General features: G+C 40.4%; 2 protein-coding genes across 8 annotated transcripts in view; both read right to left on the reverse strand.

The window, feature by feature from the left end:
- Positions 1-5,825, reverse strand: part of crebbpa (CREB binding protein a) — a 46,207-nt gene extending 40,382 nt beyond the window's left edge. For all 6 annotated transcript variants that reach the window (XM_044345971.1, XM_044345975.1, XM_044345974.1 and 3 more), the window contains exon 1: positions 4,899-5,825. In XM_044345971.1, the coding sequence (XP_044201906.1) occupies positions 4,899-4,986 (88 nt within the window). In that variant the 5' untranslated portion in view covers positions 4,987-5,825. The remainder of the gene's footprint in view (positions 1-4,898) is intronic.
- A 1,524-nt stretch (positions 5,826-7,349) lies between these two features.
- The window catches only part of adcy9 (adenylate cyclase 9), a 37,446-nt gene continuing 29,722 nt past the window's right edge, over positions 7,350-15,073 (reverse strand). Inside the window, exons 8-11 of one of the 2 annotated variants that reach the window (XM_044345978.1) lie at positions 14,365-14,507; positions 13,814-13,843; positions 12,173-12,464; positions 7,350-11,753 (exon numbers count right to left, since the gene is read on the reverse strand). In XM_044345978.1, the coding sequence (XP_044201913.1) occupies positions 10,707-11,753; positions 12,173-12,464; positions 13,814-13,843; positions 14,365-14,507 (1,512 nt within the window). In that variant the 3' untranslated portion in view covers positions 7,350-10,706. Of the gene's footprint in view, positions 11,754-12,172; positions 12,465-13,813; positions 13,844-14,358; positions 14,508-15,073 lie in introns of both variants that reach the window. The other variant, XM_044345977.1, reaches the window with a different exon arrangement.

Genomic DNA, 15,073 nt, shown 5'->3' on the forward strand with positions numbered 1-15,073 from the left:
TTAGTCGCGGGGGAAAAAACTCTCCAACTTTATTCAGGAGCTGCGACTTGTCGTAAACTAAACTAGGTCAAAACCTAATATATGACTGGACCATGTATAAAATGCTAGAGGGCTTTTAATTTGAAACAACGGATACAGGAAGTGGTGACGCCCAGCCAAGGCGAGTGATGATGTAACATCACTTAGCCGATCAATGGCGTAACTTCATCACTCAGTCAGTGACTCTCTCGGTCAGTCAGTCAGTCAGTCAGGGATAGACATTCATGTTTATAGAGCTGCTCCCTGTAGTCCAGCCAAAAAGTTATTAAACTATGTCGGGCAGGAAATCATCCAAAGTGTGGGATCATTTCGAGTGTGTAAAGAACGACCCCTGGAGCCCTCAATCACTGTTACTTCCTGTAGAGGATTAAATCAATGAAGCGTAATGTCTTCAGCTCCCGAGTTTTGCCATTTTTATCGGTTTCATTTTTTTCCCTCAAATTCCTATTTTCCCGTCACTCTCTTGCACTTCTGCCACAATCTTCTGTTTTCAACTTTTTTGTCTTGACAACTGATCAACAAATTTACCTCGTGAACTTCTTGAGACTCTTATTTTATGTCCATTCTTGCTTCTCGTCCTCTCCAGACTATACACCTCACATAACCACTAACCGCTCAGCAACTACTAAGTCAACATTTGTTATAAATGAAAGGCCATTTCTCGCAGTACAAACATGAGGATATCCAATCAGATGCAGATGCCGGAGATTTAATTGATTATGCATTGCTTGATTTTAAGTGGGCCTAAAGCAGTGCTGTGTTTTCTTGCCAAGTGCTTTAGGACAAATCTGAATTACTAAATGATGTATGGTAGTTTTCATATATTAACAAAATTTGTTTTGAAAAATATTTGGAAAAAAGGTACCTTTTATCATGTTTGCAAAAACAAGAAAGCTGAATATTTTTACTTTGTCTACAAACACTAAAATGCACTGTTCTCAGCAATCTTCTTTGCCTCTTTCCTCTTATCCACTACGTTACACACAGATGCAAGCAGCGTGGAATCAGCAAAAATGGCTGTACTGGCTAATGGAAACAGAGTGTATTATAACAAGGGGAAACAAGCTTAAATACAAGCTCAGATACTTGCGACGAACAGCATTACAAAAAAAGAAAAAAAAAAGAAAAAAAAACATCAATCAGTCCACGCTGCAAACTAACTCAGCTAAAAAAAAAAAAAAAAAGAACAGGATGACGTTGTTACAAACACTTTACATGGGAGGGGTAGGCGGTAGTGACACACCAACACCCTCCATCCCCCCTCGTCTGCTCTGCTGCTCACTCTTCATTTTTCTCAGGGTTTTTCTGGTTGCTTGCAGGCACAAGCATAAATGGCTCCATTAGCGGCTGCGTCATGAGCCTACTGTCTGCCTGCTAGACATTAAAGGGTGCCACTTACACCATAGTAAGTAAATATTTGGGTGTTTGGGGTGAAGGAGTTCACTGACTTGGCCATGACTGAGCTGAACTACTAGATCTCAGTAAGATATGTATCAAAATTAACCGATTACGTTTTAGCATTCGTGACTTTGATGAACACTGAGAGAAACATAAGAGTATGCTGAGACTCTTCCCACACACCCTTCCTTTGCCAGAGAAAAGTGGTATATTAGCTTAAGACCATCAGCAGCTATTTACAGACTATGATTAAAATGCAATCAATCAAAGTACAGCAACTCTGGATGTGCAGTAACAGCCGCTGTCCCAAGCTGAAATATGTCACTATGATGGCATAACATCTTAATAAAAACCTATGCACACAGCCAATGGGTTTTTTTTTTTTTATGAACAGAGGGGAAAGGGGAGTCGAGGGACCCTGCAGGGTGACAGATGGCTTGAATAGAGAGACAGGGGGCACGTGTTTGCTCTCTGCCACGACAATAAAAAGGAACCTCCCCAAACGCACACAAAACTTGACTGCATAAAAACATCACAAGTGCACAGACACCGCATGTATAGGTTTTCTCACACACATAATTAGGTAAACATTCCCCATAAACATGTGCTACCCTACACCCCATGTGCAATTCAAGCCTCAAGGCTCTACTGCAAAAGACAAAGGCCAAATGTCAGAGGACAGAGGGGCGCTGCTCACAAAGCGAGTCAACCCTTCATCCGCTGTAATTTACAGCTGATGATAGTGTTGCCCAGTACAGTCCCACAGGGTCCGTTAGGTCCCAATTGTAACTGGCGAAAACTATAAAGAGAAGGCGGGGAAGGTTTAATGATTGATCACTGCAGACATGTTGTGCCTCTGCCATGTGTGATGGGCGTTGTAATTCATTGGTGTTGTGACTGCTGTTTTTGTTGAGGGCTGTCCAACAATTCTTTTTCTTGCAGAAAAAAAAAAAATCACTCAATGAAGAGCACGTGCCAGATGATAGACAGGATTAATACTCTTGAGAGAGTTACTTACTTAGCTACAAGAACAAACATTAAACCAGCAGATCAAAAACGCTCTTGGGTTCCAGATTTAACCAGTTGCACTGATCCAACTTTTTCTCCCCCAATATTGACTCAGATACCTCAACTCACCGGGTACCAATTAGATACCAGTGTTCAGTGAATTTAAAATCTGTATACTTAACTGCGTGGAAGTAATCAGAATCATTTATATGAAAAGCAGCATGAGGCCAGGGATTGCTGTCACACTAAAAAAGTGAATGAATGTAACCTATAACAGAAACACTGATGCATTGTATTCACTGTGGATTGATCACACCGTAGCTGATATCAGTCAATGTGCTCAATAAGGTCAGTATCTGCAGCGATACTGATCCGCTGCATTAACTGATTTATGGCCACTCAGTGGCAGAACCTTTTCAAACCAAGTTGACAGATACACATCCATTACATAATACTGGCTTATAAAGTTGTTATGGCTCATGGTAACTTTGTCAGTATGACGTTTGGTGCTGGGTAAAAACTGAGACCAGTTCACACTCAACCATACAGTATATGTGCAGGCAGTAAAACTGAAACAATTAGCTAAAAGCGGCTGAAAATCCCAGCAGAGCTGCAGAGTTGAGTGTTAACTCTCTGTCATTGCATTCAAATTCAATATCAATAACATTGATGCAGGTTTGATAAAGTGTTGTATTATGGATTGCTCAGACCTTAATTATGCAAGGCTTTGTCTGCTGGAGTAAATCAGTCTAGTGAGCGCAGATCAGCTCATAGGAGTTGTCTGCTGGCTAATGTTACATGTTTATTTACCACTGAAGAAATAAATTCCTAATGACTTCTGTTCCTCAGAAATGCATCAGAGAATCATCTGACCAAGACCAAAAAATGCAGTATCACAGAGTATCATGTCAAAAAATGACAGCCTAAAAGATAAGCTAGAGAAGGGATAAGAGAGAGGGTTGAGGGATGGGGATTCCCAAACAACTCTGACAGGAAAGACTGTGCAGTTTGTGGTGTTTACTTTCAACACCAGAAACTAACTCAAACAGCATTATCGTTGGCTTATATATTGGACATTTTGTTTGTACAGATTTACCCTTTTCTTATACAAATGCGCAATACAAGTAACAAGTGTTACATACCTTGTTGTATTCCTAATCTTTGTCGTATAATTTGGCTCATCCTTTATTGGGGCTGAGGCAGTAAGTCATAATTCCTATATTTCCTTTCAAACACGCACATGTGCAAGTTGAGATACCACAGAGGCATTCACAAACCCCAATTAATGTTAGAGAGCATGCATGATGACTTCCGCCATGTACTGCTACATATTTCATGTCAAGAGCGTCCACGGAGGGAAACGTCAAAGAAAAACCTTGGCATAAAATATAATGTAATCAGCAAATAGAATATTTACTGTGTAATCAATGGCAGTCCAGTCCCATCCAGCTTGGTCATGGGTTCATATGCTTTCTTAGGGGTGCTGTGGCCAAGCAAAAATGTTTTTTTTTTCTCTGTTAATTCCTGTTTTTTCGAAATTGGTAACTGAATGGGGCATCAGTATCAACACTGCTTATTAGTAACTGTTTTATTCCCTGGCCAGCAACTACCGCCTGACCCCACTCACTACCTGAACACATATTGCAATAAATTGGATGTAATCGCTCTTCAAATGAATGAAAATGCTTTACTACGACCAGCCTGGCAATTTGATTGGATGTGTTAGATTTCTGATGCATATGATGAGTTGAAGGGACATCTGATTTTAGAATAGGTGCATTTTTTTGGAGCAGACTCTGTATCATTTGATTATGGAAGATCAGTTTCATTGTGTTTTTCATTATACCATCTTTACCTGCTGTTACTCCAGAGCCTGTCCAACATTGTGAACAATTATCTTAAACAACACAGCCTCCTACACAGGACTGCTCTGCTTTCAGAGTCAGGTGTGTACAACAAATGCTATTTGCTAACACAAACATTCAAACATTCAGTTGCCAATGTTTTAGTTACACCTAGTTAAAACTAATGAAACAGCCCTGCATCAAGTGACAGGAAGATTATACTGTACAGGTTTTGTTGAAGCTGTTTGATGGTGTTGATTCAACCTCATGACCATTTATGAGGTAGTACTGTTGAACCGTATCGTGTTATGTTGGGATGTATTGCATTTTCTTGTATTAGACTGCATTAACACTAGGTGTGTGTATCTAACAGACTAGCTGCTGTGCATATACACAGTACACAGGGTGGACCCTGCAATGACATGCTCACCAAAGACCCAACCATAACACTGCAGTAAAACCAGGGCAGCAACTACTACAGATGCACAGCTCCGCACACCTTGCCGACCTGATAACTTTTAACCATGCTGCATGTCGCACATGAGTGTTGTTAAGTGTACATCTTAATGATCTCGGTGTTTCATGTGCAGACAGTACGGAGGCCTTTACCTGGTCCATCAGTCGCTGACAGGGCAGGTGAATTCAGCTTCGGCCGCTTAGAGTTGGGAGGTCCGACGTCCAGCAGGTTTTCAGCCATAGTTGTTAACTTCTCCGGCTGGTTGCTCAAGTGGATAATAATCGTTAACCTTAACGACAGGGAAGTTGTTTTATCAACCCGAACCTTCCCGGTTAGCACATTAGCAAGCTGGCAGCCTGCTAACGTGAGCTAACTGGCTAATAGCTAGCTAATTGCCTGCTACCAGCTAAGTTAACTGTTAGCTACTACTTGATGTGAGTCGGTGTCTTTCAAAAGAGATGCAATAGCGCCCCGCTTCGCCACCGCCATTCACCCCATGATAATCCAACACCCAACACCCACATTATTATCGTTAAATAACCCAGAATAAAATATTCCCCATGTAAAAATCGAGCTTCAAACTGTCAATCCAATAAAATTAGGTGGATTGCTGCATTCCGGGGAAAACGTCGTAATTTCTAGATGTTCAAAGTACCCATTTTGCGTGACGTCAAATTTCTTCATGCAAAAATCGCGCGAAGCTCCACAAAAATGCACAATTGCATAAAAATGCCGAGTTTCTGCAAATCACTTCGAAAGTCACGATCTGGTCTCCGCCTGCCCACGGTAAACAATACTGCTACCGGACGGCGACAGGGCTGAATCGCCGCACTCCGAAGGGGAAATCAGATATACGGAGCTTTTCTGTCCGACGACCACCGAGTCAAATCCCGTTTTTTCGCACAAAATGTCTCCGAGGCGGTGTTAAGATTTCGTTTTCGGGGGGAAGGACGCTGTCATATCGCGGTAAGGATGCTCGATTTCTACGTAAAAACCAGTGTTGGACCGAAATCCTAATTCCGAACCACGACAAGATGGCGGCTGTTGATTCCTTCGATACAAAAAAGTTTTTTTTTCTTTTCCAGATCGGCTGTGGAGGGGGAGGGGCCGCAATATCACGCCCTACGTGAAAACACTGCTCATATTGACCGCGGGAGGCGCTGCAGCACCACCAGAGATACACACAAGCAATTTACATGCCAGTTAATACATGCATAAATCAGTTTAATAATTTCATATACGTTTTAGTTAAATTACACTTAAAACTGGTAGTCAGTTATAAAATATCATTATTTATAATAAATATAAAAAAATATTTTCGAAATAAATGTGAATTATAGCTCAATGCTGCACTGTACTTTTTGTAATAAAACTGTCAACATAATTATAACATTCAATTAGATATTGAATTCAATACACTTTTTATTTTACAATCGGGGGGTAAAGGTTTATCTGGACTCACATCATTTTATCTTTAAGTCAGAGATCAACATTAACACAAGTGATTTTTTTTAAAATAATGATTTTTCTGCATCACAAGAGTAAAGAAGTTTTTGTGCATGTTAGCCCTTACTGCAGACAAGTACAGCTACAGAAAAAAATACACAAAAGTTGTCAACAGTTAGCTTATCGATCTCTTCTGTATTGTTTGTTCCCCACTTCATGGCCGGTTTTTACATTTTTATTCTTATTTCCCTTTTTATTTGGTGCTAAAAGTGAGTAATTACAGACATCAAAAGCAAATCATTAACTTGTGTAGTTTCTGGCAGTGAATATTTGGCAAAATATACAGGTATACAGGATACACACTATATGGCCACATATTAGTCAGATCATAAAGATCTCCACCCTGCTGACAGTGTTGGAACAACGTGGACATTGGTAAGTCTTTCTAAAAACCCACCTGCAATGTGCGTATAGTGTATGGTTTGACAAGAACCCATCTTACTTTATACTTCACAGTGCACTCAACTATTTTTCTGCTTTGAGATTTATTTCAATCATACTGGAAAAAAAAGGGTAATAAAATCATAACACTCACACTTACTCAAATAGACACACAATGAATCAATTTGATAGTACATGTCTCTTTTTCATTGTTTTCTGGCAAAATCTGACACATGCACATGTATAAAAAAAAAATCATATGTGACATAAAATAACTGCATATGTACAAACACTGAGTGCTTTGTGCAAATGTGTACAGATTACGATCATGTGTTGATAAATGATACATGGGTAATGTGCACAAAACATACATAATACATTTCATTCATGAACATAAAACAAATACACAAAGATTTTTAAATCAAACAACTCTGTCTAATTTTTTGTCCCAGTGTAATTAAAAACACATATGGGTTGAATTTATTTTCAAATTTATAATGAAAAGATGGAGTTAACACCATTTAAATGACTGATTAGGCAGTGCTATTCCACACTGCAATGACTTTAACAAGTGCTAATAAAACACTTTATTCCTTTATGCTTGTCCCTCATTCTTCTGTCACAAAGCAGAATCACATTTCTACAAGGATGTAGAACAGGGATGATTTAATCCCTTCAACGTCTGCTCAATGCACTTAGCTGTTTTTTTTTTTGGGGGGGGGGGGGGGGTTTGACTGTATTTTCTTAACTGGAGCGCTGGACTTGTAGGGCCACTTCTTTTCCCTCTGCAAAAACAAAATCTTGTAATACACACATCATCTATCAATACACTGTCAGAAAAGGACAAAATCCTTAAATGAGCAAAGCCTAGTGATTTGAAGAATCCCACGTGTTGCATTACTTGCAGAGTCATGTAATACATGCTTAATGCTCAACATAATTGTAGAAAGAATGATATTGAAATGACATTTAAGAGTGATAGTACGGTGCAGAATCAAACTAAAAATGTAGTGTGTCTAACAAAGAAGAAAACCTCTCATTCGTTCAAAAAAAAAAAACACCACACATACTTCTCCCCCGTCTTCATCACAGATCACAGAGTCGGCAGTGTTCACTTTAATATTTAGTTTTATTTATACGTGTGTACAGATGTGCGCTATTGGAGAGATGGTGTGCCCATCAACCTGTGTAATCTCACACCTCACATTTACTATGGATATATTTTTTTTTATCCTGCTGCTGCTCGCTATAGCCAGGACGACATGGCCTGAAAATCACAGATGATCTAACTATGTAAGGCAGAGGAGTGATCTGGAAAATGTGGGGGGAAAAAAACAGGAACTCCCCTTAAAAATTGATACCTGGTATTGTCATCTGTTTTTTGTGTGTGTGTGTGTGTGTGTGTGTGTGTGTGTGTGTGCTACAGCTTACTAGGTTTGGAAAACGTGAGCATGTTGAGAGTACAAGATTAAAGCCTGATAGAAAGTATTTTAAAACCAATGAAGAAGACTTTAACCAACAAAGCAGATCTTGTGTAGCTTTTTTTTTTGTGTGTCAATCTAGAGCGACAGCTTCTGGAGAAACCTCTTTGGATTTTGATTGTATGTATACTAATAGTGCTATAGCGATTATTTGATACAAATAACCACAGCTCACACACTGATTAAAAATGTTCCTAATTCAGAAGGCACTGGTTGTGTATGTTTGGAGTGCACAATGGCAGAGGTAAAACAGAGAGATTTTTTAATGCTACAGATGGAGACGGCTACATAAATAGAGATGGTTCCTCCATTTTCTTGTCATTTCTGTTTCTGTGTGCGGCCATAGCAAGGTAAGACGTCTCTAAAATATGTAGTGATATGTTTTTTGCAGGATAACTGTACAGATTCCAACCTCTTCGTCTTTTTTTCTTCCCATTTCAAAGAATGTAGCTTTGTGTATGTAATTCCTCTCTACAGGTGAAGGCAGCTATAGCTAAACTAACTGCTACCAGTGGCCATGTAGTTGATTGATTTCTTTTTGCATCACATTACGGTGATCTTATCTGTGTTATTGACTTTCTCACACTCATACACACATACGCACACAAAGTGTAAGGAGGAAACAAGTGCTTTCAGGAGTCAAGACAAAGCATGTAGTGAGTAAAGAGCAAAGAGAACTACATAGGTGACCATTATTCAATAGGTACACCACCACACTATTCGAGGCAACCAGTTAATGACAAATAAAAAAAAAAAAATAGATGGAATTTGTCAAAAAAAATGCAGCAAAACCTGCATAACGAGCATAATTTCCTCAAACATACAATCATCTATCCTCATTATGACAACAGCATGATACAAAACTTTCTGAAAACCAAAATACTCAAAAATACAGTCATACTTTTTAGGCACCACAAAACAATCAGCTAGTTTAGGTTGCACTGCACCTATAGATCACTCAATTAAAGTGGCACAATTTAAGTATATTGATACAGTAGAGGGCCCCCTCAATATAGAGGCTGTGACGGGATAAAGTTAAAAGTCCCACCCCTTCAACAGCAAATCACACAGCTAAAGGCAGACAATACTTAACTACTGAATAAATATATAGTGATGGACTGACAAGTGTTTGTTTTTTCTTCTGGCAGTGAAGGCAACGAATGGAACGTCACAAAATGTGAGTCTGAGGTTTTACACACAGTACTGTAGCTGATCTATGATTTGACACTTTAACCGACAGCAATGTGGACCACCCTTTCATCTAATCAAGAACTACACAGTGATTGTCCCTCACAGTCCCACTTAAAGTAATACTCCACCCAAAACGTTCTGAATATCAACCTCTGACCTTGGCTTGAAAAGACGGCTTTAAAAAAGTTTGTGGTCGAGAATCGAGACTGTTGTATTTAGTCGTACTTTGGTGCAACTATGCTGCAGGGCCGGTTTGAGAAGTTTCCTTGGAACCAAGCATCACTTCGATCTAATCACAGTTGAAACTAACCTTAACCTTTTTATAGCCACCTTTCAGGTCAACAGGGGTGAGTGTTTCATACTCATGAGACAGTTTTTGGGCCACAGTATCACTTTAATTCTATTTAAAGTGCCTTCCTGCTTTTGTGAAGATCTCACTTTTTAAAAACCACCTTCTTCCATTTTCTTTTTTATTCCCTTATCTGATTTGATTTTGTGCTTTTGATTGTACTTGTTGTGACAGACAGGAATTCCGTTTAAACTCTTAAAAGCTATCTCACGGTAAATAACTACCAAATACAAGTGGTCTAGAAAACACTGTGCAAGACCTGTGCTTAAATGTGCATTTAGCTGCTACACAAACTAAAATCTATGCAGCCTGCTTTGTAGCACGCCCCCTTTTAACTGAGACGTTAGCACAAATGAATACTGTATTAAGCCCTCGTGTCAAAGCAGAATACATAAATTAACACTGCTTCATGTGATTCCCTCATTCTTCCCATAGTTCCCTGCTCAGCCTATCACGCTGCACTGGCACTTATATAGAATTGCAAATGATTTTCCCTTAAGTAAGGTCAAGACTTTGATCAAGTTAAAACAAATGATATGGCACAATAATAATGATTTTTTTTTAAAAAGAAATACTTGCATTGAAGATAAAAGCATGGAGTAAGAAACCACAGCATGTTCCGCAGTCTACATGTTATGGGGAAAAACCCATGCAATGATTGTTAAAACTTTGTTCAGTATTCATATTTGTTCGTTCACTGTTCTAGTCCTGAAGGCACTTAATAACAAAAACGAATAAGAAAAATCATCAACAATAACACGAACATAACTTCCTTTCCCTCTCATCCCTGTCAGCCTTCTCCCCTATGTACTGCTGTGCTCAACACAGGTTCAACCCACCCCAGCACTCAGGCAACATCCCCATGAAAGAAGTTAGTAGCCATTTTTATAGACACTGTATGTGTTATAATGACTAATTCCCTCTTCTTCATCCATGCCAAAGACACTTGCCTAAAGGAAGGGACATCCTGCCCACACCTGCAAAACAGTCCTGGAGAGACAGCAGCTGGGGGCAGCAGGAGGATAAAAGACAGGGGAAGGGGAAAGGATGGATCAGAGACGAGCATAAAACTCCTCGTTGAGTTTCGTTAGCTCGTCGGCCTCTTCATCCTCCTCCTCTTGAAGTGCGAGAGGAGCGGGCTGCACCTGGGGGGGCGCTTGTGCAGCACTAGGTTCTGGGCCTAGTTCAGAGCGGGAGGGGAGGTGAAGGTCTGTGGCAGAGGACTGCCCAGAGAGGTGCGAAGCGTCCCTATATCCTTCCTCCCTCACCTCTGTGGACTTAGCTGGGACAGGCTCAGGCCCTGCTTCTGAAGGCCTTACAGCGCTTTTTGGTTGAGGAGGGAGTGTGGAAAGAGAGGAGGAAGGAGGATTGGAAGAGGAGGGAAGAAGAGCTGCTGCCTGGGCAACAGGTTCTGAAGTCTTTGTCGGCGATGCCACAGTCGAGGGTCCGACTCCGACGCTCAACTCCGCTCGATCTTGGCATATACTTTCCCCACTTTTGGGGTACAGAAAGGTCCTCATTTGACCTTTGCCCTTAACATTCACGGTACCTCTATAGTCAAACTCTAAGCCCATGGCACTGAGCACAGCGTGGCTCTCCTCGCTCACCTGCACCCGACACTCCACACCGGTGGAGTCCATGCGGCTGGCAATGTTGACCGTGTCTCCCCAGATGTCATAGAGCAGCTTAGTAGTGCCAATCACCCCCGCTGTCAGTGGCCCGTGGTTAAATCCAATGCGAAGCTTAAAACCAAAACCCAGCATGTTTTTGTTGAAGTCGTCCAGGACGCCCATCATCTCCAGGGCAAAGTTGAAAAGTGCCCTCAGGTGAGCGTGTGGAGAGTCATCATCGTTCTCAGCCAGCTGCCGGACATTCAGTCCTGACGCCGCCATGTAGGTGGCACCGATTGTTTTGATTTTTTCCACGCTTTTGAATTCAGGTTTGCGAAGGAGCTCATCAAAGTCTCCAATAAGCTCATTGAGGACACGGTAGCACTCTTTTCCACCCTCATAGCTCTCTTCATAGAACTCACTGAAGTTTACAATACTCGCAAAAATCACACCAACACTGTCGTGGTTTTTGGAGTAGCTCTGGGTCACCTGAGGAAACAATGAGATACAGATGACATGCGTTACAATGAGCTCATATTACGAGAGAAATGTGTTCAAATATTTTGAACACTAAAATAAGTATACACTACCAGTCAAAAACCCCATTCACTTGAATGAGAAAGTGTGTCCAAACTTTTGACTGATACTGTATATATATATGACAATTATCTGCTTTCTCATCAAAACTAGATGGTTGTATCGAGTGATGATAAAGACTCATCTTTCATCTCCTTCATTCAAGAAAAAAAGCACTAGGAATGTAATTGGTTGAATTGGATTTCCTTAAAAAAATTCTTAAAAACGTTCTGGATTATAAAACATGAAAAAAGTATATATATTAATCATCGTTTGGATAAGCTTCCTAATTATGATAAGTCTGATATTTTAGTTTCAACAGCAACAAAAACCTTAAGCTGGTCAGCGACATGGATGGGGATGATGTTGCCCAGTAACCACTCAGCCTGGTCACGCATCGTCTGGATCTTGGAGCGGTGCTTGTCAGCCTCCACGTTGCCGTGGTAATGGAGACGGTAGCTGACCTCAAACTCACGGTTGAGGAACCAGACGAGGAGAAGAAGAAGAAAGAAGGCCAGGACAGCCTCTGGGACCAGAAGGTCAAGAGGTCGCGGGGGAGGATCAGGGCCTGATTCTGGAGTGGTAAACGCTGAGCCAACATCACTTGATGTGGAGAGGTTCAGTCTGAGGGAGAAAATGAGAGGAGAAATGTGAAGCAGGTGAAGCAAAACAGGTAAATGATGAACAGGATTAAAAGGAGAAAGATGGAACGAGAATCCACCACATAACACCTGACACATTTAAAAAAAACAGCTAAAAACCATGTAAATGTAGATGAAATTACATCATGATAACATATTTCCAGTGCAGCCTTAATTAAGTTTCATAGCAGGTTTTTGGGGTCACCGACTCAAATTCAATGATCAAGGGCATATTTCTAGACCCACAATTTTACAGTTTCTCAACTGGCCTCGATACATCACATCTGATGTTCAAAAATAATTGACTACCTTGCTACACTTACACGTCTTATAATTATGTCCATTTTTAACTGAAAACAACATGTCTATCCCTCATCTCTGGGGTGGTTGTCAAAAAGCATTCTGGTAGATGATGGAACATGTTAACATGTTAAGCCTCTTATGTCAGTCAATTCCTGATCTGAACTTATGGCTAATTACTTTAGTATTTGCAATTAGCAAAGGTGTACATATAGAGTCATCACATTCAGTGTAAGAATGTTTGAGGGGTTTTTGGGGTCCTTAAAAACCCACCTCAGAAACCTCTTGTTCCCTGCTGGTGGACAAACAAACTGCTGAATAAATAGAGGAGCTGACAAAACTGATGAATATATGAAAGGTCCTGAAATGTTGGCTCATGAGTAAAATAACAGTGTGCTCAAGTATGGCTTTTTATCATTTTAACACAGCTACATTCCATGAGTATGGAGTACGTACTGTATCGGAGCGTGGACCGTGTCATAAACTCTAGGAACTGAGGATGTGGCCTCACTGATCCATCTCTGAATGGAAAACATTTCATGGAGAATGTGGCTGTCTCAGTATGTTTTTTGAATTCTTTTGATACCAATAAAATAAATTGACAATCGGGAAGTATAAACAGCTGATTGCACCTGTCGTCAGGTGTTGTATAACCCTGAGAAGGATCAGCAAATCAAAATGTTAACTGACTAAGGAAGGAGAGTAGTGCGGTAGAGTAGTTAACTGACTTGTGGCTCTAATACACAATTCAAGCCAGCACAGGCTGCGCAGTATGAGTCATTTCCACCGCTAGTGACATTTAGCAGCCATTACTACTGGTGCACACTTACAGAGAGACAGAGGAAGAGGAAGAGGAAGAGAAAGAGAAAGAGAAAGAGAAGGATAGGACAATAAAGAGCCAGAAAGCATGAGATTGAGTAAAAGCCAGAGAGAGCTGTCGTTATGACAAATATAAAAGGGAGCCGTTGCTCCTGTTGACCCTTCAAATGTCACTCATCCATCAAACCCCTCTGTTCCCACGGAGACACTCACCCATGAACTGGCAAGCTGTTATTACCGGAGCTGAAAGAGACGATATGGTGTCAGTCAGGAGTAGAAACTGGTCATGTACACACATGCACAGACACACGCAGACACAAATGTACACGCATGAACAGACACAGATGACACAGAGCAAATTAAATTGTCTTTGCTGGCTGAAAAACAGGAAGATGGAGTTAATGCAGAATTATGAATCCATGCTTGAATTTATGATGAATTAATATTTGGTGCAGATCTATGGTAAAATACTGTATGTGAGAAAATAAAATGAGGATTTTGTAGTACTGCATGATGATCAGGTCTTGCATACTAAATGGTACAAACTCAGTTGAGCTCAGTCTGGATTAAGAATCTTATAATCAAAATGTCAAATGTTATATTAAGAAGATGTTGTGGATAGAATAACTTGCCTATGTGTTGGTGTGTGTCTTGTAAATACACATGTGTATGAGTGTTTGTTTGCTCCTGCATGTGTATCTCTGTACTGTATATTTACATTTGGTATTTATGCATGTCTGCAGATAACAAACGCTCACCTGTACCTGTGCAAGGGGCTGTACAGCAGCAGCAGCAGGGCGACCCCTGTAGCTGTGGCTAGGACTGAGCGCATCCAAAAACTCAGCTGACAGAAGTTACAATACTGAATGATGGCGAGGATGGTGGCACAGCACAAGAACATGGTCACCTGGAGGAAAGGATTTAGAGTTTGAAGTGATTTACACCAATGCAGAACATGATTAATATACTGTGAGAGCAAAACATAACAAACAAAACGCAATTCAGCTCATCGGGTCCAATGGAATTTATTCCTTTGCGCATTGATTTTCATAAAGACCCAAGAAAACTGCTTGATAGGTAGTAGGGGTGAGCTCAAATACAAATACTTAATGCGGTAAAGCACAAATAATATATTAATATTTGTTTCATACAAATATTTTTAAAATTATTTGTTTTCAGGAAGGAAAAAAAACATGTTAAATACCAGCATGCAGGTTGGTTACATCTCAGTCTCTCTCCTCTGCTCCGCTGTTAAGTCTATCAGCAGGTCTCTTTCCACTTTTATTTGAATACAAATACAAATAATTTTGCTGCCTCGACAAATACAGATACAAATACTGGGCTCTCTGCACGTGCCTAATAGGTAGTAGCGAGCATATTTGTGAGCATCGTGCTGTGTGAGTAAAGTAATACTGAAACACTGTTACAACTTCAGCTGTAAAATGAGCGCATACTGTCAACAATGACTATCGA

Source organism: Thunnus albacares, chromosome 3 (assembly GCF_914725855.1).
Source record: "Thunnus albacares chromosome 3, fThuAlb1.1, whole genome shotgun sequence".
In the NCBI taxonomy this organism is placed as follows: Eukaryota; Metazoa; Chordata; class Actinopteri; order Scombriformes; family Scombridae; genus Thunnus; species Thunnus albacares.